The sequence below is a fragment of the Carlito syrichta genome, unplaced genomic scaffold, assembly GCF_000164805.1.
Source record: "Carlito syrichta isolate Samal-C Ts95f unplaced genomic scaffold, Tarsius_syrichta-2.0.1 Scaffold128134, whole genome shotgun sequence".
NCBI classification, from domain to species: domain Eukaryota; kingdom Metazoa; phylum Chordata; class Mammalia; order Primates; family Tarsiidae; genus Carlito; species Carlito syrichta.
This window is the reverse complement of record NW_007072230.1, coordinates 399,629-426,345: the sequence shown is the minus strand read 5'-3', so window position 1 is coordinate 426,345 and position 26,717 is coordinate 399,629. Positions and strand designations below refer to the sequence as shown.

At 33.7% G+C, this 26,717-nt stretch overlaps 1 protein-coding gene across 1 annotated transcript in view; it reads left to right on the top strand.

The window, feature by feature from the left end:
- PKHD1L1 (PKHD1 like 1) overlaps positions 1-26,717 on the top strand; it is a 158,824-nt gene that overhangs the window by 21,876 nt on the left and 110,231 nt on the right. The window contains exons 7-21 of the mRNA XM_021707962.1: positions 1,093-1,146; positions 1,674-1,747; positions 2,816-2,858; positions 7,095-7,165; positions 9,381-9,491; positions 11,470-11,559; positions 13,112-13,380; positions 14,679-14,770; positions 17,675-17,834; positions 18,529-18,664; positions 19,390-19,533; positions 21,144-21,301; positions 22,541-22,654; positions 23,868-24,017; positions 25,014-25,138. Coding sequence (XP_021563637.1) covers positions 1,093-1,146; positions 1,674-1,747; positions 2,816-2,858; positions 7,095-7,165; positions 9,381-9,491; positions 11,470-11,559; positions 13,112-13,380; positions 14,679-14,770; positions 17,675-17,834; positions 18,529-18,664; positions 19,390-19,533; positions 21,144-21,301; positions 22,541-22,654; positions 23,868-24,017; positions 25,014-25,138 — 1,791 coding nt within the window. The remainder of the gene's footprint in view (positions 1-1,092; positions 1,147-1,673; positions 1,748-2,815; positions 2,859-7,094; positions 7,166-9,380; positions 9,492-11,469; positions 11,560-13,111; positions 13,381-14,678; positions 14,771-17,674; positions 17,835-18,528; positions 18,665-19,389; positions 19,534-21,143; positions 21,302-22,540; positions 22,655-23,867; positions 24,018-25,013; positions 25,139-26,717) is intronic.

Below are 26,717 nucleotides of genomic sequence, written 5' to 3'. Positions count from 1 at the left end.
TTTGTAAGTCATCCTTTCCATTAATGAGTCCAAGAAATATAGTTTAATGTTCAAAAAGAGATTCCTTTTTCCTCCCACTGTGACTGGAATTCATTTCTGCTAATATAAGGGACTAGATGAAAATTATTTCATAAAGTTATAGAATTGAAGTCAGAAGGGGCTGTAAGTGTTAGCTGCTAAATTTATTATTTAATTGCAATATGGCAAGAGATTAGAAGGTGAAGTTCAATCCATGAATTTCGATAATAGGTACAATAATTCAGTTACCTTCTTGACAAATCTAGTATGCTGATCAAGTTAATGAACTTGTGAGTAAAGTTATATTAAAAAGTTCAAAATCTTCTGCAAACAGAAGTCCTTATTTTTTGTTTAGTTCAGTTTTGTATCTGGCCTTATTTTGAGTCTGGGATTTGCTGTCCCAAAATTTGGTGGTTTATTTTGGTGTTGCAAAGAATACAGTACCAGTCAGCCACCTGCCAGCCTCCAATAGCATCAGGTTCTGTCATCCTTAAAGCTGACAGGTCAGACCTGATCAGCTGGGGAAAATGTGAAGGCAGACATCTTCTCTACTACATAGCCCTGCATCTTCTCAGCCTCTTATTTTCATTTTTATGTCACTGATGCCATTAGACATTCTCTTCCTCCTAATAACTTTGTGTTGTCTCTGTTGTTTACCTTAATTCCTGTAGTTGAAAACTTACTGCAAAGTTACGTTTGTATTTGAAGTGACTGAACTCCAGGTGGACAAGTTCATTATCTCCTTCTATGTTTTCTTTTCCTGCAGTACTTAACACCTTCTAACACACCAAATATGTTATCATTACCATGTTTATTAGCCTCTCCCAGTTAAAATGTCAGCCTGGCAGGGGCAGGGACCTTTGCTTCATTCCCTGATGTATCCCAGTACTTGGAGTAGGGGAAGGCTGCATAATAGATGCTAAATAGATGTTTGTTGAATGAATGAATAATGGATAATAATAAGTGACTGAGAGGAAAAAAATATAAGGTGCCAGTGAGGTTGGTGGGAGGAGTGCATTTTGAAACAATTTATTAAACATAACTAGATCTTTTCTAATAAAAATATTTATACAGAGTTTATATTGGAGGAATGCCCTGTGAGCTTCTCATACCACAATCTGATCATTTGTAAGTAATTTGAATTACTTTCTTTATAAAATTAAATAGCAGATATAAAATACTAAGTTTAAGTAGTAATTGCTACCCACACTGCTTAGCTAAATGCTTGATAATACAGCATAAATTATAATACTCTACATACTAAATTAGCAGTCATTCTTATAGTTAGAAGCTAACTTAGCCTGCTCTGTCCCCAATATGGTATGTTATAAACTACTATTTAGATTATTATGAGAAAAGATGTTTTAAGCAATATCTTTATCAAATGCATATTTCACTTGGCTGTATCTGTAAACTCCTTAAAAAGAATATTAATAGACATAGCCAAATTATAAAATATTTCACTGTCAAATGAAATTTTATTCAAATATCTTCAATAAAATCTGGAATATATTTTTATTTTTTAGAAATTTTGGTGACAACCCCAATTCCTATCCTGATATCTATTTTGAAATTAATGAGATATTTTTAAGAGTAACAAAATATTTTGAAACTTTAGTGTCAATATAAACTTTGATAACATAAGTTTTTATTAGGTATGGTCTAAAACTGGATCGTCCAAATGGAGATATGGGTTCTATGATTTGTAAGATGACTGGAACTTATGTTGGTAAGTGTTGATCATCTTTCTTCTTAATTGTCATAGATATCTACCTGCCTCTATTTCCCTGTTTTATGTACTCCCAGATCTTCCTCACCCTTTTTTGGATCAGTGTTTTAACAATATTTTCTCTTTTCCTTGACTTTTTTTCACTTTCATGAAAGCAGGTTTGAATTTGTTTTTTGGTACTGTTTACATGTAAGGTAACCTTTAAGTTTATTATTATTTTTTCTTAAGAAGATTCTATGACTAATTTAGCTGTTTTATCTGTTGCCTTAATTTTGCTCTTTTTTCTCCTTGACTTGTGTACACAAAATACACAGATCTTATAATGCTTAATGAGTTTCCTCCCTTCTGTCTCAAGCCCTGTGCAAGACCATATCCTGAAAAGTTCAGATAAAATGTTATGTCCTCAAAACAGCCTCCTTTGACCCCTTGTTTTACATTCTTTTTTTGTGAGATTTTTATTTTATTTTTATTTTAAATATGTGGGGTACAATTCAGGGTTAGGTATACAAATGTTCATTATGCAGGTACCCTTGTTGATCAGGTGTGCCTGTCCCCCACAGTTTCCCACTACTGCCAAACCCTTTCTTATCGTCTACTTTTCTTTGATAGCCTTATCACAATCTCCAGTTCTCTGTTTGTGTTGTTGTTTCAGTCTGATTTTACTCTCCACCAGTTGATACATTCTTTTAGGAGAAGGACAAGCTGTATGATCACCCTGCATCTGCATCTCTCAATCCCTAGCACAGTGTCTGAACAATTAGCCAATACATGGATGAGAGAAATTTCAGGGCAGTGTGGTTACGTATTACTATTTTATTATTCTTAATTATTATATATTGTCTGGCTTTTCTAGTTATGACCTCAAGGCACCTTATTTTGTATATATTTAAATTGTAGGCATTTCTTTACGATAGTGCAGTTTCCAATTCTTTGAAGAGTGGTAGGTGGTTGTATAAGTACAGCTTTGATTTTATATTTTTTTCTGTTTTAAAATCAGCTTTATAATATAATGTTATTGTTATCCTGCGATTGGGAATTTAATTGATTGTGTGTTTCAATTAATTCCAGGTCATCACAATGTCAGCTTCATCTTAGATAGTGATTATGGAAGGTAGGCCATTTTGTGAATAATAATCTTCATAATTGATTCAATTGGGTAAACAGAAAAAGTGTATATTTAGTTTGTACCATAGATGCAGAGATTTAAAAATTAATCACTTTCTTTCCCCTGAATTAACATTTAAAGAGTCTGTAACTCTCATTCATAATTTATGCTTCAAACATAACCTTTCGATTGTTGGGAAAGCTAGCATTAACTAAAACAACAAATAAAAAAAATATTCAATGGTGATATGGAAAAGTGTTATTTTCTGTATTGCAGCTCTCCTGATTTAATTATAGCTTTCTGGTAATTGAAGTAGTTAAATTTTGATGTGAACTAATGTAAGAATAAATAAAACTCATGATATATATTACCCAATAGAGATAAAATGAATAGATTCTATTAACAGAAGGTTTTCCTTTAAGATATCAACACACAGATAAAGGTTTTCCTTTAAGATATTGAGACACAGAGAGCTGAGAAATATAGTAGTCATAGCTTTCAATTGTGGATCTTAACACCAATGTTAATAACTCATACTTATGGCTTTTAATAAAACTAGAACTCATTTTCAGATGTTCTACATCCTAATTTCAGTAAGAAAGTCCATCACATATTTATTAAAAATATTGTCATATGCAAACCTCAACACATGTTGCAAACCTCATGTATAGATAATAACAGTGAGCATTTAGTAGCAGACACAGTGTTAAGCACTTTACATGCATTGTCTAGTTTAATCCCCCTAAAGGCCCTCCCAAAGATAAATTGCTACCATCCATCCCATATTACCCACTGGAAAAATAAGACTTAAGAATACTAAATAATTTGCCCAAAGATATCCAGCTAGTAGGAAACAGTGTGAGTGTGCAAATCTGTGCTGTCCTATTGCAGGACCCGAGCATTTCATTCCAGTGCTCTGCCATGACTGATGGAAGGTTTCAGCCACCAGTATCACATCTCATCACTACTTAACAACTTGATCCAGAATTCTCTACCATGAGGATTTCCCCCCCTTGAGTGCATTTGTAAATGTGTGGGGGAATTTCTTGGCTGTCACATGAACTGGGTATGTTAATAACCTTTAGTGGGTAGGACCATAATGTGCCAAACCAAAATGAAATATCCCAAATGAAAAGTGCCCAAAATGTGGTAGTGTTTCCCCTTGAGAAAATAAGCCAATTGGCAGAAATCCAAATAAACTACATTATGAAGCATTCAACACATATAAACGTACATCAAAAATAGGATAGGTATTCTTTTTCGTCTCTGAAGAGAGACTCAATGAACAGAAGTTTGAAAAGAATGGCGATACTATAGTCAATGTAGATGTTACTCTTGGTCCGTATTCACAGACTAAAAGAGAAGGAGGAGGTTTGGTCCCTCCTTACGTGGGACTGCAATTGGGTTAGTCAGATCAAATACGTTATAATGATATTGAGAGACCATTCACTTCTAGACATCTAGTGGCAATAGGTTTATAAAGAAGTGATGCCTGGGCTGGATACTTTAGTGGTGCCAGAATCCCCAAAGACCCAAAAGGGAAGGTGTTGAGTGTGTATTGCCCTACAATTTTATAATTACTTAACAAAGACTAGATTAAAACCATGAAGAATGGTATTCAAGAGAAAAATCGTAGTGGACGATATATAAATGGGGCTAGGATACACCTTTGTGATTTATATGGATCACATGACTTAGAGTTTCATAACCTTTGGAAGGACGATCTAGTTACATATGAGTTGGTAAAATAGGGTAATAGGATTTTACTTAACAGATTAGAAAATCTAAATGTTAGAAGTAAAAATTATTAAGTTTTAAATGATTTCCCAAACTGTATATTGTTCTTTTATGTTCTCAGTATCATTCTTCCTAAGGTGAAAAAAAATGAATTCTTAGTTCTGAGTCTGTATGCAAAGTATTAATTGCCAAATCCATCATATGTCTCCCAGAGAAATAATTGTTCAAAAATAGAAGGTTTGAGTGATCAAGTTTGAACATGATTGATAGGTTACATAAATCAATATGTTACATTAACATCCCCCAAATGTTCAATTTTAAAATGCCAGCAAATTCACATATAATGCAGGCAAAAATATTGCATAAAATTGTTGATTCTATGATATTTATTTATAATTTCTTTTTTTAAAGGCAATGGTTATCCTTTTTTTATTAATGTTTCAGAATTGAGGAAATTGTGCTTCCATATAAAATATTCTTGGGAATTTAAGATAAATGTTAGAAATATGACATTTACTATTTAAAAGCCTAGTTTTAAGATTACATGGCATTTTTAAATGTTAATTCATTTTTTAAATTTTAAAATTTATATTTTACAAATTCAGGAGCATTGCTGAATTTCAAATGAGCCAATTAGAGATCATTCTGTAGCATCTATTCTGTATTGTTTTAAATAGACAACCCTCTCTCCTGTGTTACCCCAAGTTAAAAAAAACAGCTGTTCCAAACTGATAAGGTTCAGAGAGAGCTGCCTTAATTGAGAAATGCCCAGTCATTATCAATGAATTAGTGAAAATAACCTCAGTGTCATTCAAAATAAATTACATTCAAATTTTATTTCAGGAGGCAATTTTCCCACTAACCTAAGAAGCAGATGTAATTTGGGAAATGCAGCATCTGACCTGACACAATATTGTAAGAACTAGTATGGTTTCAGATCTTTGGGAAATCAGCTGAAATGCTTATAGCATAAAACTATAAATCCATTATGAGCTTCTTAAATAACAAATTTAGCTTTAAATATTTCCGAAGACTCTTTAGTCTTGCAAATGCACATTTTAATACCTGGATTGGATTTACAGGAGGGTTTGTTGTTGGTTTCAGCGACAAGATTTACAATATCCTTTTAGATTCTAGTTCAGTGTGTTACAATTGTGATGAATGGGTTTTGAGTCTTAATATTTGAATTTCATAACTTTTCTAATTGAGAATTTCTTTGTGGTAATTAAGAGAGCAGCATTTAATTTCTAGGGTTATTTTCCTTCCGAATTCTCCAGGTTTTGGAAGCACAAGTGTGGATCTATCAAAAATGGGCTCTGTATTTATTAAGGATAGTTTAAATCTGGTAGATTGTTAGTTTGAGCCATGCACCTGTGGTCTCACACACGTTAGTGGGTATGAGAGGAATACTGTGCAGCACAGGTGAGGTGCCAGTACTCTATACTCAAACTCTCTGACCTCTGTTTCTGCCACTTACTAGCTTTGTGATCTTGAGTAAGTTAAGTAAATTCTGTGGGTTTCATCTACCACATGCAGTTGATGTAAAGATCAAATGGCAAAAAATTGAAAGCTCTTTCCATGAACCTTCTCTTAAACTTAAATAAGTTCTAAGAAAAAAGAACGGGGTGGCCAGCAGAAGAGCCCAGTCTTTATGAAGGGTAGTTCACTTGTCTATCTTTTTATGTCACTATAATTTCTTAAAATCAGCTTTATTGAGATATAGTTTGCATATGATGCAATACTTTAAGAGTGCAGGTCAGTAATTTCTAACAAATGTATATACGAGGTGGGACCCCCAAACCCTGGAATTTATTTATAAAAAGTTGTGTATTTATTCTTACAAGTTTAAACTTCAGTTACCTTCAAAGTATTCTCTGTTTGATGCAGTACATCTATTGAGAAGCTTTCTCCACTGCTCAAAACAGTATTTGTACTCATCAATTGTGATGATTTTTAGTGCCTCTGCCGTTTCTTGTTTCACCTCTTCCACAACAAAAAATTTGAGGATTTTTTTCATCTAGGGAAACAACAACAAAAAGTCACTTGGATGAGATTGGGTGAACAGGGAGAGTGGGGCATTGGGTTCATGCCGATTTTGGTCAAAAAACTGCTAAACACTCAGTATGAACAGGTGCACTATCATGGTGGAAGAACCAGTCACCTGTTTGCCACAACTCAGGACATTTCTTCTGCAAATTGTGACACAAACTTCTTGAAACTTCCAGATAAGAACTTTGGTTGACTATTTGATCTGGAGGAACAAATTCTGACTGTACTGAAAGGGGCCTGCCCTCCCAAAGATAATTCCAGTTTTGGGGGGGATTTCCCCTCGTACATGTGTTACTAACAACTAAATCAAGATATAGAGCGTTCTTGCCTTCCCTGAAAAGTTCCATCCTGCTCTAGTGCAAATAATGACCTGATTATTATCACTAAAATTTAATAAAAATCCTAAAATAAAGATCAGTTTTAAAGCAGGAAATTTTACCTTTTTTTTAAAAACAGGAGTTTCCCACAGAAAATGGCATATTTTGTTTCTTCACTCAATAAAATTTCAATGTTTCAAACATATGCAGGTATGTAATATTACTTTTACTCTGTATTTGTGGGAGAAGGTGGTATGTACTTCATTTTATCAAATCAGAGATAATAATGATTGTAAGGTATACTGTAATACTGTATTATTTTATATACTTTTAGGAAAGGAGAAACGCCTAAAATGGGATGTCTAACAGCCCTGAAATTAAGCTAAGACTTCTCAAACCACATCGTTAGTATAAAATTGATTGAAAAATAAACTCACCACACTCTAGAGGGCACAGCAAAATGTGCATGTCTTAACTTTGGCTATTGGTGGAGTGACTGGAAAAAAAATTTCCACTGTCAATTTAAACCACAAGCCAGTTCTGAGCACTTCAACTTACAATAGGGTTACATTTCATAACCCTATCAATCATAATTGAAAATATTGATAAGTGGAAGATTCATTTAGTATACCTGATCTACTAGACGTCATAGCTTGGTCTAGCAAAGCCTACCTTAGACATACTCAGAACACTCACATCGGTCTAAAGTTGAGCAAAATCATCTGGCAACACAGTCCACTGCAGAGAATTAGTTGTTTACCATTTGATCATGGGGCTGACTGTGAGCTGTGGCTCACTGCACTGCCCAGCATCATGAGAGAGTATCTACCATGCATCTCTAGCTTGGGAGAAGATCAAAATTCCAAATTCCAAGTACTATATGGTTTCTACTGAATTTGTTTTACTTTTGCATCATCATTTTAAAAAAGAAAAGAAAAGCCAAAGTTGAGCCATTGCAAATCAGGGACTGCCAGTACTTTTTCTCAGATTTATGCTCTCAGTGTGGTCCAAGAGAATTCTCTAGCAGATTATAATTTAACTTAATTTTTTCCTCTTTTAATTTTTTTTTTATTTTAAAGATGTGGTTTACAACTCAGGGTTAGGTATATGAATGTTCATTATGCAGGTACCCTTATTGATGAGGTCTGCTCCCCCTCCCCTGGCAGGTTGCCACTACTGCCTATCCTGCCTCTCCCTCCTCCCCACCCTACCGGCAGTTTCCTGCTACTGCCAATCCTTTTCTAATAGTATTACAATAATTGTTAAAGGTCTGCTTATGAGTGAGAACATGTGATACTCATTTCTTTGTTTCTGTGACACATCACTCAGTATTATAGACTCTAAGTCCATCTAGGTTGCTGTGAAGTTCATGATTTTTGTTCTTTGTGGCTGCGTAATAGTCTATCATGCATATATACCACATTTTAAAAATCCAGTCCTCTTTTGATGGGCAGCACGGTTGGTTCCATGTTCTTGCTACTGTGAACAATGCTACGATAAACATACATGTGCAGGTATCTTTTTTATAGAGTGACTTGAGTTCTTAAGGGTATATTCCCAGTAGGGGGATTGTGGGGTCATATGGAAGGTCGATTTTTAGATCATTTAGGAATCACCATACTGTTTTCCACAGAGGCTGTACTAGTTTACACTCCCACCAACAAAAAAGTTCTTAGGTTGATAGTATCCCTGGGAAAGTAACAGAGCAAACACAAATCTTCCTTGAAGAACTATATTTCATTCCAGGTCAAGAATGATGAAGGATACATTCAGATTTCAGAGATATTAAATGTGTGTCTTGGAATCAATCACATATGATATATTTTTGCCTTTTCTAGGAATTTATTGAATGTGAAATTCAAATGTAAGAATACATAGAGCTTTGATAGAATTAATAAGACGCCTTTTTAGTTAGAATCTGCCATATGTTACATATTAGGCTATTTTATAAAATAACTAAAACTTTTGTATACAAAGCCATAGGAAGTCAAATCATAGTTAAATGCATTACTATAGGAGAAAAATATAAGTTGTTGACCCATAAGCATGAGAATGATTCATTCTTCAAGAGCACATGGAAAAGAGGTAATTCTATCTGCCCTTCTGTTTTCCTTTGGAGTGAAATATCTGTGCTCAGCTTGGATTTTTCTTACTCCCTCGATAGCCCCATTCCCAATGTCTCTTTAATACCAATCACCACTAAAGTCTGGTCCCCACAGTATGTAGGTCTCTGCGAATGTCATGGTTATTGTCCTCTTTGCCGGATTGTTCAGGGACAAAATAATGAAAAATCTAACTCATTCATTCTGTGAACCTACACTGTGTTAGTTTGCTATGGTTAGGTAATTTGGATTTTTCTTTTAAACCAAGTGTTTGGTTTATGTGTAATATTCACTACATTTTATATGATGTACTTTCCTTCCAGAGGTCACTGCGATTTCCCCTTCACAAGGAAGTGTTCGAGGTGGCACCATGCTAACTATAAGTGGGCAGTTCTTTGATCAGACGGATTTCCCAGTCAGAGTTCTAGTTGGAGGTATTTTTCATGATTTGCAATATATTACTTTATAAGAACACATTCTGTCTATTTTTAATCATTTGTGAGATCAATAATAATCTTTTCCTAATTCATGTCTTAATTTGAAAGCTGGGTATTTTCACTTAGGCATTTGACTTTGGGGCTTGATGCTTTTCCCACTGCAGTTTCCCAGCGATGGCCACTCCCTCAGCCTTATGTGACTAGGACTTGAGCACTGGGATTGGCTCAAAAGGACTTTGGGTAGAACCACTGTGACTGCCATCCACAATTCCTCACTGCAGTTTAAGGACACATCTACCCATTACTTAAGCTCTTAGATGCCCTTTTTGAATGATTGTATTTCTCAAAGAGTTAGCTATTTATGAGAAAATGTAAAGCAGTTACTTAGGGATACTCTCCTCACACTCATCTCATGTACTATGTCTTATCTGGATATCAGTAATTACTGATGAAACTGACTTTGGAAATAGCATGAATTAATGTGTTACCTGTTTACAAATGCATGTAGGGCTTAGTTCTAGTTTCGCATTGTTTTTTTTTGGGGGGGGGGGTTGTGCCTGGTCGAGAATGTTCTGTTCAGAGGGAGCTATGCAGCTCAAAAGGGAGAAAGAAGGTGAATGTGATAGTGGAAAACTTCTCACTCGGTCATCATAATATCATTTCTCTTGATAGGCAGGGGATAGGATCCCTGCCCATGTAACTAGGGACATATATTTCTACTGCAGCTTGCTTGCTTGGGTACCTTTTGCTGTTTGAAGAATCTGCCCATGAGCCAGCCAAAATGTGATTTCAGAAGAGAATAAAAATGGTTATAAAGCAATGTCATTTAACATTTATATACTCTTTCCTGTCTCTATAAATTTTTGCTGGTCATCTTTATAAATATTAAACTTTTGCCATAAAATTTTAAATTCATATAATGTATTATTCGGATTAGATTTTGTTTTATGTATGAAAACTAGGAACAAAAAGCACTTTTAATTGATATAATGTGTTTTATGATATGGCACTGTGCTAATTTTGACTGATATGGTTGGTATGCCAAAACAACATGTTAGTTTTCTGACATACTTCATTGCTAATAAAGTGGTAACTAGATTCATGATTTTGAACCCTTAATAATTTTTTGGAAAATAATTATTTGTTTGTGTATCTTTCTTTTGCTCTCAATAAAATGAACTGTTGGTTTAACATACTATTCAGATTCTTGTTTTCTAATTGATTCTTCTTGCATTCACAAGGCATTCAAAATAGTGAAATATTGTGTCAAAGTTTAAATTTTCCAGGCCATCAAAAAACATGGCAAAATGTCTCTCTCCATTTCCCTCGTCCTCACATTTCATGGACTTTGATTTTCATTTCAGTAAACATATACTGAGGGTTGACCATATGTGAAATTCTGTGAGGGACACATGGAAGTTTGAAATATAGATGCTTCTCTCAAGTCTAATTGTGTTTATGTGGAAGTTATCATTACTCTCTTTGGGGCCCTTGTCTGTTTTGGTTTCAGTCTGTCTGTGAAAATGCCATATAACAATTATTATCTTTTTTGTTTTTATTTGAACCACCATTTGTCCTACCTACAAAGACTGGGATCATCTAGCTTTGCAAATTCTGAATATTGTGGATTTATTCAGCAACTTTTCTCCAAGGGACAAAATATAAGGGTTCATTTTGGACCAGAAACTGACATCTTTTACATAGCTTTAACAATTTTTTTTTAATCGCAGAAATTGTGAAATTTTTAATCTCAGTCTTATGATAGTTTACCAGGAAAATGTTGCCTTGTGAATATATGACAGTTAATGAGTAATAAGCTTTATGGGAGAATATGTAAAAAAATAAATAAAGAGCCCCTATTTTACCCTTTGCTTATGCAACTTTGCTTTAGTTGAAAAGGTACTTAAAGATAAGCTAATGTGAGTTGCATTCTGAAGCTTCAGTAGTAACAGTTGTGCATCTTGCTTCTCTATAGGTCAAACTTGTGATATTTTGAATGTCTCAGAAAATAGCATAAGTTGCATGACACCCCCCAAACCTCATATTCTCCAAACTGTATATCCAGGTAAGTCATCTTGAGGAAGAGTGACCATTTCTATATTTGCATAAGAAGAATTTATTGACATATATCATTAGTAAAAATTCTCATTTGAAATTTTTACAATTTGTGGTGAGAATTATAATGAATTTCCTTTAAGTTTTGAAATTTACATTTTCTGGATCAGAAAATGTTTGCATTAAAATCTCTATATCAAAACTGCACCAGTGGAGTGAAACTTGGTCTACATTTTTTAGATACCCTGCTGAAAGCAGCACATCTCATTTGATAGGGTATAATGATGCTTACATTTCAAATTAAATTCTGATTGGTAAATCTTGGCACAGACTACATAGGAATTTTTTAAATGCCTTTTCCTGATTAAAAAAATAAATGGAGAAGATTAGATACTTACTTGTCTAGAATAATGTGGGAGTGCAAACAGATGAGAGAAATGTTACTCAATTCTTTCCAGACTTTCACCATTTGTAACCCAGTAAATTGCCTTCAAATCCGCACTAATTCCAATCAAATGCTGTGCATGCTTCTGACTGTGGTGTGTATCTCATATATTGTGTGCACAGTGTTTATCATTGTGTCATGGCTTGGTATTTGAAGTCAACTAAATTCTGTTTACCAATCTCTTAAATGTCTTTGTTTTGAAAAATATTAGAAAAACGAACTGTTTTGATATTTAATTTTGATATTTATAATTGATGACTTTAAAGAAAATTTTACAACAGAGAGCACTAATGCTATAACAGGATCAAGTGTTTAAACTTTTCTTCAGCCATGTCAGCAGAAGAAGAGTGGCCATTATTTTCTAGATCCAAACAAACTTAAGGCAACTGGAGGCATGAACCTAATAGTCACTGTATTTTAAGAAAACAACAAATAAAAGAATGAGATAGCTCCTTTCTTATTAGGAAAAATCTTATTCCTACAGTTAGCACTGGCACATGTTGGTACTCTTTACTGGGAGTATTTTCTTTTCAATCCTGTCCAAGAAACAGATAAAATCCTAGAGCAGAAGCAATTTTAAAAAGAATAAAGAATAAAAGGAAAACAAATATTGAGAGAAGTCTTAAAGCCAACAATGTCTGTTTTGGGTTTTTTTTGATTAATGACTTTGTAAGTTATTGACTGAGCAACTTTTTTTTAGAGAGAATAATCAAGGCAAAGGCATTGCAATCAAATGGCAAGAATCTTGAAGTTTTGCAACATCAATCATATCATCAGTAATAATTATTATTTATTATCTTAAGTAAAGTGCTTATTTAGTGCCAGGTGTTTTGCATATACATTCTACATAATCCCTATAGCAAGTATGCAAATATTGTTACTATTCCCATTACATATGTGGAAACTGAGGCTCAGAAAAGTGAAGCAATAATAAATAAACTGTAAACTATCCTTTGAGTACAGGCACGTGTAGGGGATTGTGTCGTTGCTTTGTTTGCACACATGCTCTAAAATTGTGAGTTAAAATGGAACATCCATAACCACCACCAAAGTGAAGGCCATTGAGACATTGCATCATTATTCTGATAAAAGTCTTATTTTATTTCACTACATTTAGGTGGGAGAGGCCTGAAGCTTGAGGTATGGAACAATAGTCAACCAGCGCATCTTGAGGAGATACTTGAGTTCAATGACAAAACACCAGGGTACATGGGTGCCAGCTGGTTAGATTCAGCTTACTATGTTTGGCCCATGGAACAAGACACATTTGTTGCACGCCTCAGTGGATTTTTGGTTGCTCCAGATTCTGATGTTTATAGATTCTACATCAAAGGTGATGACCGTTATGCTATTTACTTCAGCCAGACAGGACTTCCAGAAGATAAGGTAGGGAAGCCACAGCATACTATTTGATATTATGGAAACAATGTGCTGATCTTTATAAGTATCTTACTTATGAGTATATTAAAATATTTATGAGAAATGATTTTATGAAGTGGTTTGGTTCTCGGCTACTTTAACATGTGACATAAGCTATAAAGTTATAATAGAAAATCCAAAGCCTACAGGAAAATTATTTCCTGTATCTAAATTTTCTCTGCTAAGGGAAAACACATATATTTTCTTTAAAATAGAAGGTTTTTTGATTGTGAAATAATTATTACTACAACATAAGAAATTTGGGGAAAAAATGAAAATATTTCACTATTCTACATGTACTCGGTCATGAGGTAAAAAGTCTATGATTTTCTTATATTTCTTCTGGATTTTATATAATAAGATTATACATTCAACTTCATTAGTTATATTTTATCATCTGTTAGCCTTAAATACTAACATTATTAAATAATTAGTATAATTGCTGTTTTGATGACTGAACAGTATTTTATTACATGAGCTTACTAATCTTCAATAACTATCTCCCTCCTGATAAGTTTTTAACTTATTTCCGACTTTTATGACTACAAATATTACTCTATTGAGCATCAGTGTTCATTAGGTTTTTCTGTATTTTGGGTTATTTTCTTTGGACAGTTTCACAAGTGTGAAACTAATAGATCATATCAAAATAACATTTTATAACTCAATTTATATGGCAAGATTGTTCTCCCAACTGGTTGCACAAATTTAAATTGCTACCTGAGATTTATGAATTCGAATTTTTATCCTAGTCTTCAACATGCTTACTCCCAAGATGGTACAGTTGTGCCTAATGGGAAGCCCAAAGTCCTCTTGCCGAAGTTTGCAGAACCATTTAGCAATCTTTGACATCTTTCAGGCCTAATCCTAATGATCTAATTTAGATTAAATCTCTAAAAGTTCTCCACAGAGCAAAACAATATTTTAACAATAACTACCTTCTTCCCAGTATGTATCTTTTTATTTTCTACAGCAATTCTAATTATGGAAAACTATTACCTGTGTAGTATACTTGCTGTAGTGGTGTTGGCATTAATAAAGGGTAGAAGAAATAAAGTGAGCATTCATAATTTTAAAAAATTCTATTTCACCATGGATAACAGATCTTAAAATAAAAATATGAAGTTTCATTTTTCCATTCACAAAAATTCCAAGTCTCAAATAAATAAATTATAAGCAAATGAATATTGAAAAGATTTATTAATAAAATTCTCCTTTCTGTCTTTCTTTCTCGTCTCTATCTCTGTCTGTCTTTCTGGGATAAGGTGAGAATTGCATATCATTCTGCCAATGCCAACAGTTATTTTTCCAGTCCAACACAAAGATCAGATTATATTCATCTTAAGAAAGGAAAAGAGTAAGTTTTCTTTACTTGCTTTTAAATTACTGTATGGTATTTAAAAACTCTAAGTTTTCCTTGTCTTTAAATTTTTTTCCCTGCCTTTAACCTGCAATTGTAAGTTACACTTAAAATATTTTCAATTCATTTTTATTGGTGGAAGTGATATTAGTTTATTGGCTTAATTTATAATTGATCATTCTCTATAATTTTATTAGATTTTATATCTATATTTTCAGGCAAAGTGGGGACCAAAGAGAGGTCCAAACTTAACCTATATGATGTCTACTTGTATGCCTAATCCTGAATTGTACCCCACATCTTTAAAATTGTGTATATAATAACATATATAACATATAAATATATGTAAGATACATATATATGATATATATATATATATATAAATATATGAATGCTGGCATTTCCAGGTACTAGAAATGTAATGCAAAAGATTTTAAAATACACTTGCTGCCCTTAATGAGCACATCATTTAGTACTAAAAGGTCAAATCCAGGAGGCTGATGAGGGTATCATCCCAATAGCAAATAATTTCATTCAAAAAGCCATTCAGAATTCCCAGAAAACAGGAAGATAAAAGACATGATTCATTCAAAACGGAGAACATGGAGAAATAGAGTTACATGGAGACATCAAAAGATGAATTGAGATCATATTCCCTTTATCATTTATGTCTGTTAGGTTTTACTATATAACAAACCACTTCATACTTTAAGTAGATTCAAACAAGTAATGTCTGCTATTACAAACAATTTTATGGTTGACTGAGAGTTCTTTTGATCCTGATTCTTTTAGTTGGGGATTGACAGTCTAGGATGGCTTCACTCACATATCTGGAACCTCAGATGGTGTGGCTGGGACTTAGATATTTGGGGTATCCCATTATACATTGTCTCTCATCTTCCAGGAGGCTAGCCCAGGCTTGTTCCATGAATGGGTGGAGTCCCAGAAGTAAAGAAGGAAATTCCTAATGCACATCCACTTTTTAATACTCTGCTCGTGTCACATTGACTAATATTCCATTGCCTCAAAAAAGAAATAATGTTCACTTCTTGATGTGAGGAGTTTTTTGTTTCTTTTTTAATCTACCATATCACCCATCCAAATATTGGTAAGATATTCTCAGAGGCAGCTCCATGAGGATCTGGTAGAACTGAACAGAAGGGGTGGGAATCAATGTAGCCTAGAGGCTATCAAACTTAATATTTTTACTGAGATCTTAGTAATAGTAACATGGGCAAAGAATTTTATTCTTTTTTTTCTTCCTCCTCCTTCTACTTTCACTTCTTTATATACTTGAACATTTTCTTTTTTAACCATGATGACTATTGGGCCAGTTCAGGAGAAGTTGAGTGCCTGATTAATCTCTGTTGCAACTAAGTGTCAATACATCTTCAGACTTTGGTTTGGTCTTAGAAAATGAGTTCAATCTACCTGCTTGGCAGGAGCTCAGAGCATGAATGAAAGCATCTCCTAATATATCTGCTGCCTATTATTTGTGCTTTTACAAAAGCAGCTTGGGATTTACACACTGCACACGCAATGATGGCTCTGAATTCTGAAATTGAGGCTAGCTGGTTTATTGCTCAGTGGTTCTCTAAACCTTTCCAAAGGTAGCTCATATTGACTGTTCATTTTCTCCATCTACTGTCATTCCATCTAGTGCATGCCTTTTTGATTAACGTATTCTGCTTTGAATCCTAGCTCAGTTGCTAATTTTAAAAAGTTAAATTCTTAAATTTTTTTTAGTATTTGTTATTCACATGGAGAACAGGAATGATAATATCAATTTTATGAGACTTCTGTGAAGATTAAATGCAGTAATGTTGACGAAGTGCTTAGTTTAGTGTCTTGCACATGGGCAGTGCCTAATTAGTATTTTTAAACAGCAAGTAAGGATGCAAAATTTAATGGTTCTTCTGTGAATTTTCTTCTTATTGTTGACCACCTCAATTCATCAGAACTGGTGTGTAGGTTCTTAGGGTAACCAAGAGCCTGATATAATTATCCAATATTAGGTCTATTGTAAGACTATTAAGCCATCATCCTAGATGTATGAGAGATGATCAATTTCCCTCATTCAGAGTTCTCAAAGAACCGTGGGTACTTATTCTCCTCCCTATATAAGAATGCTTGTTGGGTGATATGAGGCAATTTAGAGGAGCTTCCAGCTGGCCTCTTTGAAAATGGGAACAATGGTGACATTGTCAGAGGTTTAGGTAGGAAAGTCATAGATTTGTACTCACCTGTAAAAGCAGGTCAGTGGATGCCTTATCCTAGATACATAGTTAGATGACGACCAGTAGACCTCAAGAATCAAGAATTCTAGGTAAATTCCATTCACTTTGTTGGAGAGCCATAAGATCATCTGATCAGTAAAAGTTTCCTGAGGCAACGTTTTATTACTTAAGTTACTTAATGAAGTCAGATTTAAGTAACATGAGAATAGGAACTTTTATCCCTGAAAAACACAACCACTCAGATAAAATTTATGATGTATATAAGCATACTTGTAATTTTCTTGAACACATGAAAGTATTTAAACTCTGCATGTCATGTGTGTTGTATACTGAGAGTTATTATTATAATGTACAGAATTATTTTGTTTTAAGGTCCTTGAGGATCAGCAATAGCTGTTCTTCAATAAATACTTATTGAATAAGCTGAATGACTTGGTCGTGAATGAGAACAATTCTCCACTAATGCAGACATCTTATATCATTCATTTGATTTTAGCAAACTGCTGTGGAAATTTTAATATTTCAATATTTAAAACCTCAGATACTACAGTATAAATCATTTAATAGGCAGGTTTTTTAGATACTGTTGCTATTTTATTCACTGAAAAATTTTAAGACAGGTGTTGTGGAAAAGTGTTATGTAATTAGTTACTCTATTTTCTAGATATTATATTGAAATCTTGCTCCAAGAGTACAGATTAAGTGCTTTTGTCGATGTTGGACTGTATCAATATAGAAATGTCTATACTGAACAACAAACAGGAGATGCAGTAAATGAAGAACAAGTTATCCAATCCCAGTCAACAATCATCCAGGAAGTACAGGTTTGCTATGATTATAGATTCACTTTTTAGAAGGTAAATGTCCAAAGAAAGCATCTCAATTTGTTATTAGTTTTACTAGGTAATATATTGTTTTGAGTGAAAGCAGTCATGGGCAATTATTGAATTGTAGCTTTAAGTATCTGTATCATAAACCTAATAGGTTGTTACTTGATAGGACATATTTTTAAATATTTTAAAATATTGCCCCAAAAATAAACAATGTTCACTTCTTGGTGTGAGGAGTTTTATTTTTTTTTAATCTATCACTTCACCCATCCAAATATTGATGAGATATTCTCAGAGGCAGCTCCACAAAGATCTGGTGGAATTGAACAGAGGGGACTGGAATCAATGGAACCTAGGGACTATCAAACAATATTTTTATTGAGATCTTGGTAATAGTATACACGGGCAAAGAATTTTATTCTTTTTTCCCCTCCTCCTTCTACTTTCACTTCTTTCTATACTTGAACATTTTCTTTTTTAACCATGATGACTACTGGGTCAGTTCAGGAGGAGTGGAGTGCCTGATTAATCTCTACTGCAATTAAGCATCAGTACATCTTTAGACTTTGGCTTGGTCTCAGAAAATTTTATCATTTACAATAGAGTAGAGCAATAAAGAGACATGTAGGTGCTTTAAAATATTGTTTTCAATATATTAAAGATATATTTATTTTATTTTGGAAAATAGGTTATAACACTGGAAAACTGGGAAACTACTATAGCAATTAATGAAGTTCAGAAGATCAAGGTAACCAGCCCATGTATGGAAGCTAATTCATGTTCACTTTACCAATATAGACTAATCTATAACATGGAAAAGACTGGTAAGTTATTAATAAAAAGGGAGATCTTATTTCTCTTTATGTGTAGTGTAGCCATGAAGTATTTGCTCTAATAAGCAAAAAAGCTGTCTGGAATATACAGCTTCAATAGTATGCTAGACAAAGAAGCAGAAAAATATATTAAGAAGAAAAGCCTTTAGACTGGAACAGAAAATGACATTCATATCACCTTTCTGGAATATACCATCATTTTCTCTTAAAAGAGTAATGATAAATGTATATCTATATGCACATAAGGATTTAAGTTATCTGTAACTCACAGGTATATGTAAGAAAATAGTAATTAAATTTGTCATTTCAGAGAAGTAAACATGTCTTTCAGTTTCTCTTATTAATAGCTAGACCTAGGAATCACTAATTTATCTTATAATAAATCCTGAAAAATAACTTTTGCTATTTCTGTCAATTGTTTTAATCAGTAAAAATAGATGAATATTTACTGTTTGTCGAATACAATGCTAATTACTTTGAAAATATTAAAACAATAAACTATGAGCCCTGTTCTCAAAGACATCACAGATCAATTAAATAATCAATATTATTGAACTTGGATTCATTTTAGAGCACATTTTCTTGAAGTGGTAACTTATATGTTACAAATATGGATGCTTCCAAATTTAAATACAAGACATCGGTGTTGGCTGCAGTAGTCCAAAAAGTTTCAACTTTTCTGTTTTGTTTTTTGTGTTTTTTAACTTATCTGAAAGTCTTGATATCTGCTGATGCTTCTGACTTCATACTGCAATCAGCCTTAAATGACCTCTGGTCTATAAAACCAGATACAGTTCAAGTGATAAGAACACAGAATCCCCAGAGCTATGTCTATACAATAACGTTTATATCAACTAGAGGTAAGCATGTATTTCATTTTGTATTTCTCTAGGAAACAAATTTGTATCCTGTGCAAATCTGCAAGTTCTATAAAATGACAGAGGAAAAGACTTGATTAGTATCAGGAGAAATAGAAATTAAATGATTATTTTTTCTATAGTAATTTAAATTTTAGTTGTATTCCAAGGAATGTGCAAAACTGCATTATATGCACTGCAAATGTACTTTCCATATAACAGCCTACTTTATAAATTAGTAAAAATCAGTAAAAATATTAATTCTGAAAATAAAATTTAAGAAAATCAATGTTATCCAGGAGACACTAGTGTGACTAAAGCTTGCCTGATGAAAGGAGTCGATGTTCAAATGCAGTTGAGAAACATTGTACCCTATGGCTCTTTACTTAAAGATTGACAGGCTTATTAGAATATTAAAATTCCTGAGAAATCCTGCAGGGAAAAAAATTCACCTATGCTTGATGCAAACTTGTCTCTCCACTTTTTTTCAAACTATAGCTATTAACATACTATTAATGTTTTACACAAAACACTTTCAGAAATATTGAGATAGACATTCTGCCTTATTGTCAAGTTTGGTAACCAATTTGGCTACATGTTATATTTAGTTCATGAAGTAGATCCTTAAATGTGTGTGCATGCATATGTATGTGTGTCTATGTGCATGTGCTTACTTTGATAAATCATTATTTTTCAATTCATATAAGTAAAAATTTACTTCAATGTTTATGTCTCATTTTATGAAATTTTTAATTTGATTGTCAAGTGGAGGATGAAGAATTTTGTTTAACATGAATTCAAGTTCTAGAAAAGTTTTCAAAAGATAGATTGTCAAAATACTACATCAACAAAAATATAGGTATTTTTGTTGATCTATCTATATATTAGAAATTTTAAGGCTTCAGCAGAGACCTTAAGAAATGTGGTACCCAAATCATAACTGGGCAAATTCCAAGACTTTGCACAGCAAAAAAGGTCAACAGGATCCCACTGGTAAAACATCCTTTTAAAGAGGAGAGACATTGGAGAACAAGGTCTTATTTCTTTCAAAGTGACATTGTGTGAACAAGCCTCACAGACTAAGGGCTGTTTCCTGGAATTCAGCCTTGAGTCCTATTCATGTCTAAAGAAAATAGCAACATTTTCATTATTTCAGCTGAATCATTTGCATTAAAATAATGCTGCTAGCACAAATCTAAAAGAATTTTTGGAATATCTTGCTTCCCACTGATCTTTACCTAACATTCCCACTACATCCGTCTGTTTATCTTGTAGTATTTTCTTTTAAGCCATAGAAACAGAACCTTGAAGAGACAGCACCTTATCTGTTTTGCTATTTCTGCTCTGGGCATAAATTTGCTTAGATTCAAGCATCTACATCTTCCCCATTTATCCTTTTTCTCTTGATAATGGAAATTCAAATAAAACCAATTTGGTTATATTTGGATGTCTACACTAGAAGTCTAAATTTCATCTGCACCAAATTTACTTGTGTAGTAAATTCTCACATATACTCCATAACTCTAAAATAGAATAAACTTGAGTGCCTATTATATATATATTAGTATTTTATTAGTTAACTTAAAATTTTTTTGTTTGATAATTCCTTGCAGGAGACTTTGATCTACTTGAATATGAAATATTTGAAGGAGATAATGTCACATTGGATATTACAGAACAAATCAAAGGAAAACCTAACTTGGAAACATTCACACTGAGTTGGGATGGGATCACTTCCAAGCCTCTTACTCCATGGTCATCAGAGGCTGAGGTATGCTATGAGAATGTTCCTACCATTCAATTTTCTACATCTTTTCACTGCACTCACTGACTATTTATAGACTGACGGGAAGGAGACTTTACTTTCAAAATTCACTACAAATCATTTAGTGTCTGATGAGCTTATCGTATTTAATATACCATGGACATTTTTGTCCGAAAGGGACTCAGAGACAATCTAGCACATTCACCCCTTTTTCTAGCCAAGACATCTGAAAGCCTCCAGCACTTACTCTGCTCCTTCACGGAAGCTTTGTGTCTCTCTATTCAGTCTAGCATTATTCTTCATTTAAAATCTTATCTGTCAGCCTGTACAAGTCAGAAATTCTATGAGCTATGTAGTAAAGTACAAACTTAGCTATAAAGTATTGGTTAGTTTAAATATCCTACTGTTTTGTCAACTTTTTATAAGAACACCTTAGGGAGTAGTAGTAGTACCATCTCCAACTTGGCATGGTAGGTTGGAGCCAACCCATAGTGAGGAAAAAAGGAGAAAATATTACAAAGAGAGGGAAAAGGAAAGAGGAGTTCTGATATCAAAGCCAACAGGACCTAATGTATCTACTTATTGGACTGCCATTCATAAAGAAAGAATTGTGAGTTACTGAATTTTAGCAACAACCTGTACAATAAGTTTAAGTTAATATTGATGATTAAAGAATATATATTGTCTCAATCCCTTAATTCTAAACAGCAATTATTTCTGTGCCTTTCCAGAGAAAATGATGTGGAAATTTTAGGAGACTCATGAAATATGTATCAATTTCTGTATAATCTGAAATTATTTATTATGTTTTGAACAATCATACATGCAAGCATATTGAATATGCATCTCTACTTTTGGAAAAACAAAATATATTGGAATGTACAGTTACTTTCCAGTTAATTTAGAGTTCATTTAAAAATTATTTATTTTAAATACATTTTATTGGGTACTAATTAATTTAGTTTTGCCTCATTGCTTTTTAAAAAGAATCAAATAAATATGTCTACCTTATATAATAACTAAATAAGCTAATATTAGTCAATTGGATGTAACTATTGGCATTCTAAAATAAAACTTTTGAAAAATCAATGAACACTAAAATTATCACGTAAAGTTAAAATTATTTAGGAAATTATCTCATAATTATGGCTAAAATGTCAGACTTGTGAAACTATTCTAGTAGAATTACTAATGTTCTAACTTCTCGTGAAAAAAAAGTTACTAATGTTTGTGTTGTTAATTTAGTTCCAGGTAGCAGTGGAAGAAATGGTTAGCACTAAGTGTCCACCACAAATTGCAAATTTTGAAGAAGGATTTGTTGTCAAATACTTTAGAGACTATGAAACAGATTTTAACCTGGTATGGAATATTTAATGAACTGTGAAAATGATCAAATAAGAATTAACCTAATGTTTGGAATTTTATGGGATTTTTTTGAGCTACATTAATTATTTATCATTCAAAGTTAAATAGCAAAAATAATTATGTTATATATTTATTGGTAAAGCCTTTTTAAACATCTTCCTGTATTATAAGAGGATTCATTTGTGAAGCAGTATTTTCATCACACATGAATTTTCTTGATCAATGGAAATTGGACAAAACAGGCAAATAAAAGATCTGTGGCATTTTTTGTTTTGTTTGTTTTCTTCACCTAGATGTAGCGTATATTCTTTTTCTTCATTGGCTTCAGAGAATACAACTTGTAGTATGGCATTATGTAGTAAATTGCTTCTCTCACTTTTTGAGATCACTCTCTGGTCAATTAGTACAAGGTCTATTCATTATTTCTTATAGAGATATAAACATCTTTCTTTGATAAACAGTAAACAGATTCAATATATACATTCTAATTCTCATTTTGAAACTTGAGGAAGTCAGTTACGATTACCACATAAAAACTTTGAGTAAGAAATATATAGTCTAGTTATTTCATTCCGGTATTAACCCTAGAAATAAATATGAATTCTTAAAAATACATTTGTCACTCCCTCTAAGTCATCTTTCTTAGTGCATTTACATGAGTTGGATGTCTCCCTTCAGCCTTAGTATTATAATCATTGGCTTCTTTGTCCCAGACAGGTGGCCCGTATGTGGAGGAATAGGGTTCTTCACCACTTTTACCTGGAAGAGTAAACAATAAACACACAAACAAGCAAATATCTGGCATACTGTAAACACTAAATGAACATTCATTGAAGGAATAATTAAATATTCAGAAGGAGCTCATAATATAAGTAGAAAAAACTTGAGGAATAATCAAGTACAGGTATAAGGGATTATATAATCGTGAGAGCTTTAGAATGAGCTTTAAATACTCTAGTGCTTTATTAAACAGAAAACCATTGAAGTGTCAGCCTTTTATAAAGAATGCTTTAAGCAGTAGTAGTACATCCTCCTACTTGGCATGGCAGGGTGAAAGCTTTAGAATTTCAGACAAGGGAGAAAACATTTCAAGTTAAAGTAATTTGGGAGACAATGGGATCTGGGTTGAACCTTAATGACTTGAGTGGAGATGTTAGGAGAAAAGCAGAGCAATAAATCATGTTTTGAAATATTATTGTTTCTGTAGGAACATGTTAATAGAGGGCAGAAGACAGCTGAAACTGATGCTTATTGTGGTCGTTACTCCCTGAAAAACCCAGCTGTTCTTTTTGACTCAGCAGATGTTAAACCAAGCAGACTACCATATGGAGACATTTTATTATTTCCTTATAATCAGGTAAGTTCAACAAAAATGATATGCTAATTGAATCTGAAAAATACCTTGATAATAAAATTTCATGAAATTTTAAGACCAGGAAAAGTGCTTGCCATATGAAATCATGTCCTGTTGGTTGGCTACAGGCACTGCAATTTATACTATGGTGCTTGTGATTTTCTCTTCTGATGACTGAAAAAAAAAGAAATAAAATATGCAGTACCATGTTTGCTGTATTATGTCAGTCTCATACTCTCAGAAAAAAAATTATTTGCATAGAAGTTTAAATACTAAAACCATTAAAAATATATAAAGTCTTCCATTTTTCTTCATTAAGAAGAAACAGAAATGGCTAGATATCATAGAATAATCTTGGGTATCCAACTAGGGAGAAGTGAAACAAAGTTATGAGCAGAGGAGATAACAGTTTTAGTGTAGATATTTAAGACTACCAATCATAGACTCATCTTTTCTCTTATTTTAAAATTCTCAAATTGTACACATCTTAACATTCTGAGTTCTTAATAGAATTGACGTGTTTAAGGAGTTGTACATTATTAAAATCAAAATTTAATTACTATTTTTCAGTGACATTTATTTCTATCTCTAAATGTTCAACTGTATTCACATCCCAGTTAATCTACCCTAATGTTTACCTCTCTCTGTGTGTGCAATGGACTTTTAAATTTAAAAAGCAGTTTAGTTAGAGTTAGTACACAGCTCATCTCCATAAGGAGAATTGTTTTCACTAAAAAAAATACCTAAGAAGACAATAAAGAATTAACCACTAACTGTAAGGTCATTTCAACTTCACTTCTTCATCTATAATATCTTTCCCAATTCTTCTTCTGTGGCTAACTGGCAGAAATTAATCACTCCTTTCTCTGTGTTCTGGCATATTTTACATGGAAAATACTCAATAAATATTCATTGAATTGGAATGAATTAATTTGAATTGTTACAAAACCATTTAATGGTGAGATATTATTACTGATTTTTCCCCCTATTTTTCTGTAGTTATGCTTAGCATACAAAGGATTCCTGGCAAATTATATTGGTCTACAGTTTCAGTACCAAGACAATGGCAAGATTACTAGAAGCACTGATAAGCAATTTACATATAACTTTGCTTATGGAAACAAGTAAGTAGCACCATGAATTTGAAAACTTAAGTTATGCTATAGTATATTGAGGCTGCCCTATCCACATTAGCTGACAAGGAGCATGATAAATCCGTAAATGGAATGATTGTATACCACTGCTTCATGCCCTATTTGCTTCAAGTCGTGGGTAATCTCATGGTGGATCATTATGAAGCAGAAGTTCTTCTTGCCAGTACTGAATGATCAAATTGGAATACAATTTTAGTTTTGATGCCCACTGTCCTGATACATTTTACTCCTCTACTGCCACAGGATTTGGGGGCATGTTACAGATCTCAGTTCTTCATGTTGGTGAAGCCATTACTTACCATGTTACTAACTATGTTTCTCCTTTTAGCCTATAATTTATCTGCTGTGCGTCATTTCAAGATGAGCTACATTTGATGGAGCTGATGGGTTTTCTGTACCCTAAATGTTACAAAACGCTTAAACAAGAATATAATGACTTTCAATAAGAATAAGGTTTGCAGCCGGGCTCGGTGGCTCAGCCTGTAATCCCGCGCCTTTGGGAGGCTGAGGTGAGTGGATTGCCTGAGCCCGCGGGTTCGAGACCCGCCTGGGCAGCGAGACCTCATCTCTACAATAAATAAAAAAATCAGCCGAGTGGTAGCTCATGCCTGTAATTCCGGCTACTCGGAAGGCTGAGGCGGAAGGATCGCCGGAGCCCAGCAGGTCGAGGCTGCGGTGGCCGGGAGCGGCCACTGCACTCCAGTCTGGGCGACAGAGTGAGACTCCAACTCAAAAAAAAAAAGAAAAAAAAGAATAGGGTTTGCTTGTTAAAACTGTTGCCGGTAAAGCCTAAGTAAAAGCTTCTACTTCTGGCTGGTATTTCTAGATCTGCTTTTATGTAGGTCACACAGTCCAGCTAGATCACATGGATGTATTAGTGTGGGGATGCGTGGGAAGGCAGGTGCGTTTTCAGTACAATGTTGGTGTTAAAAGTGTCATTTCCGACCGGCCTCGGCGGCTCAGCCTGTAATCCCAGCACTTTGGGAGGCCAAGGCAAATGGATTGCCTGAGTCCACGGGATCGAGACCAGTCCGGGCAACTTGGCGAGACCTCGTCTCTACAATAAATCAAAAATTAGCCGGGCGTGATAGCACGCACCTGTAGTTCCGGCTACTTGGGAGGCTGAGATAGAAGGATCGCGGGAGTGGAGCAGGTCAACACTGGGATGGCCGTGAGTGTGCCACTGCACTCCAGCCTGGGCGAAAGAGTGAGACTCCACCTAAAAAAGAAAAAAAAAGTGTCGTTTCCCCCCAAGAATTGTTCTGTAGCCTTCCCAAAACAGTGATGTTTGTAGTTGTAAATCAAGTGTCAAAACCTAAAAGTAGGCTGCTTTTCTTTTCAAAACCGGCATTATCTAGTCCCAAAGGAAGAGTGTGCAGGTCAGTTTTGTTTTCATCTGTAGTCTCCTTTCCTCTTATGAAGCATCCTGTTCAATATACCATATTTTCTAAGCATGGTTTTTAATCTTCAGAATTATATAATTAGAGGTAAAATTCTACTTAAAGGTCCGAAGTTCTTTATTTTTTCATTTAAAGAACTCTTTAACTTA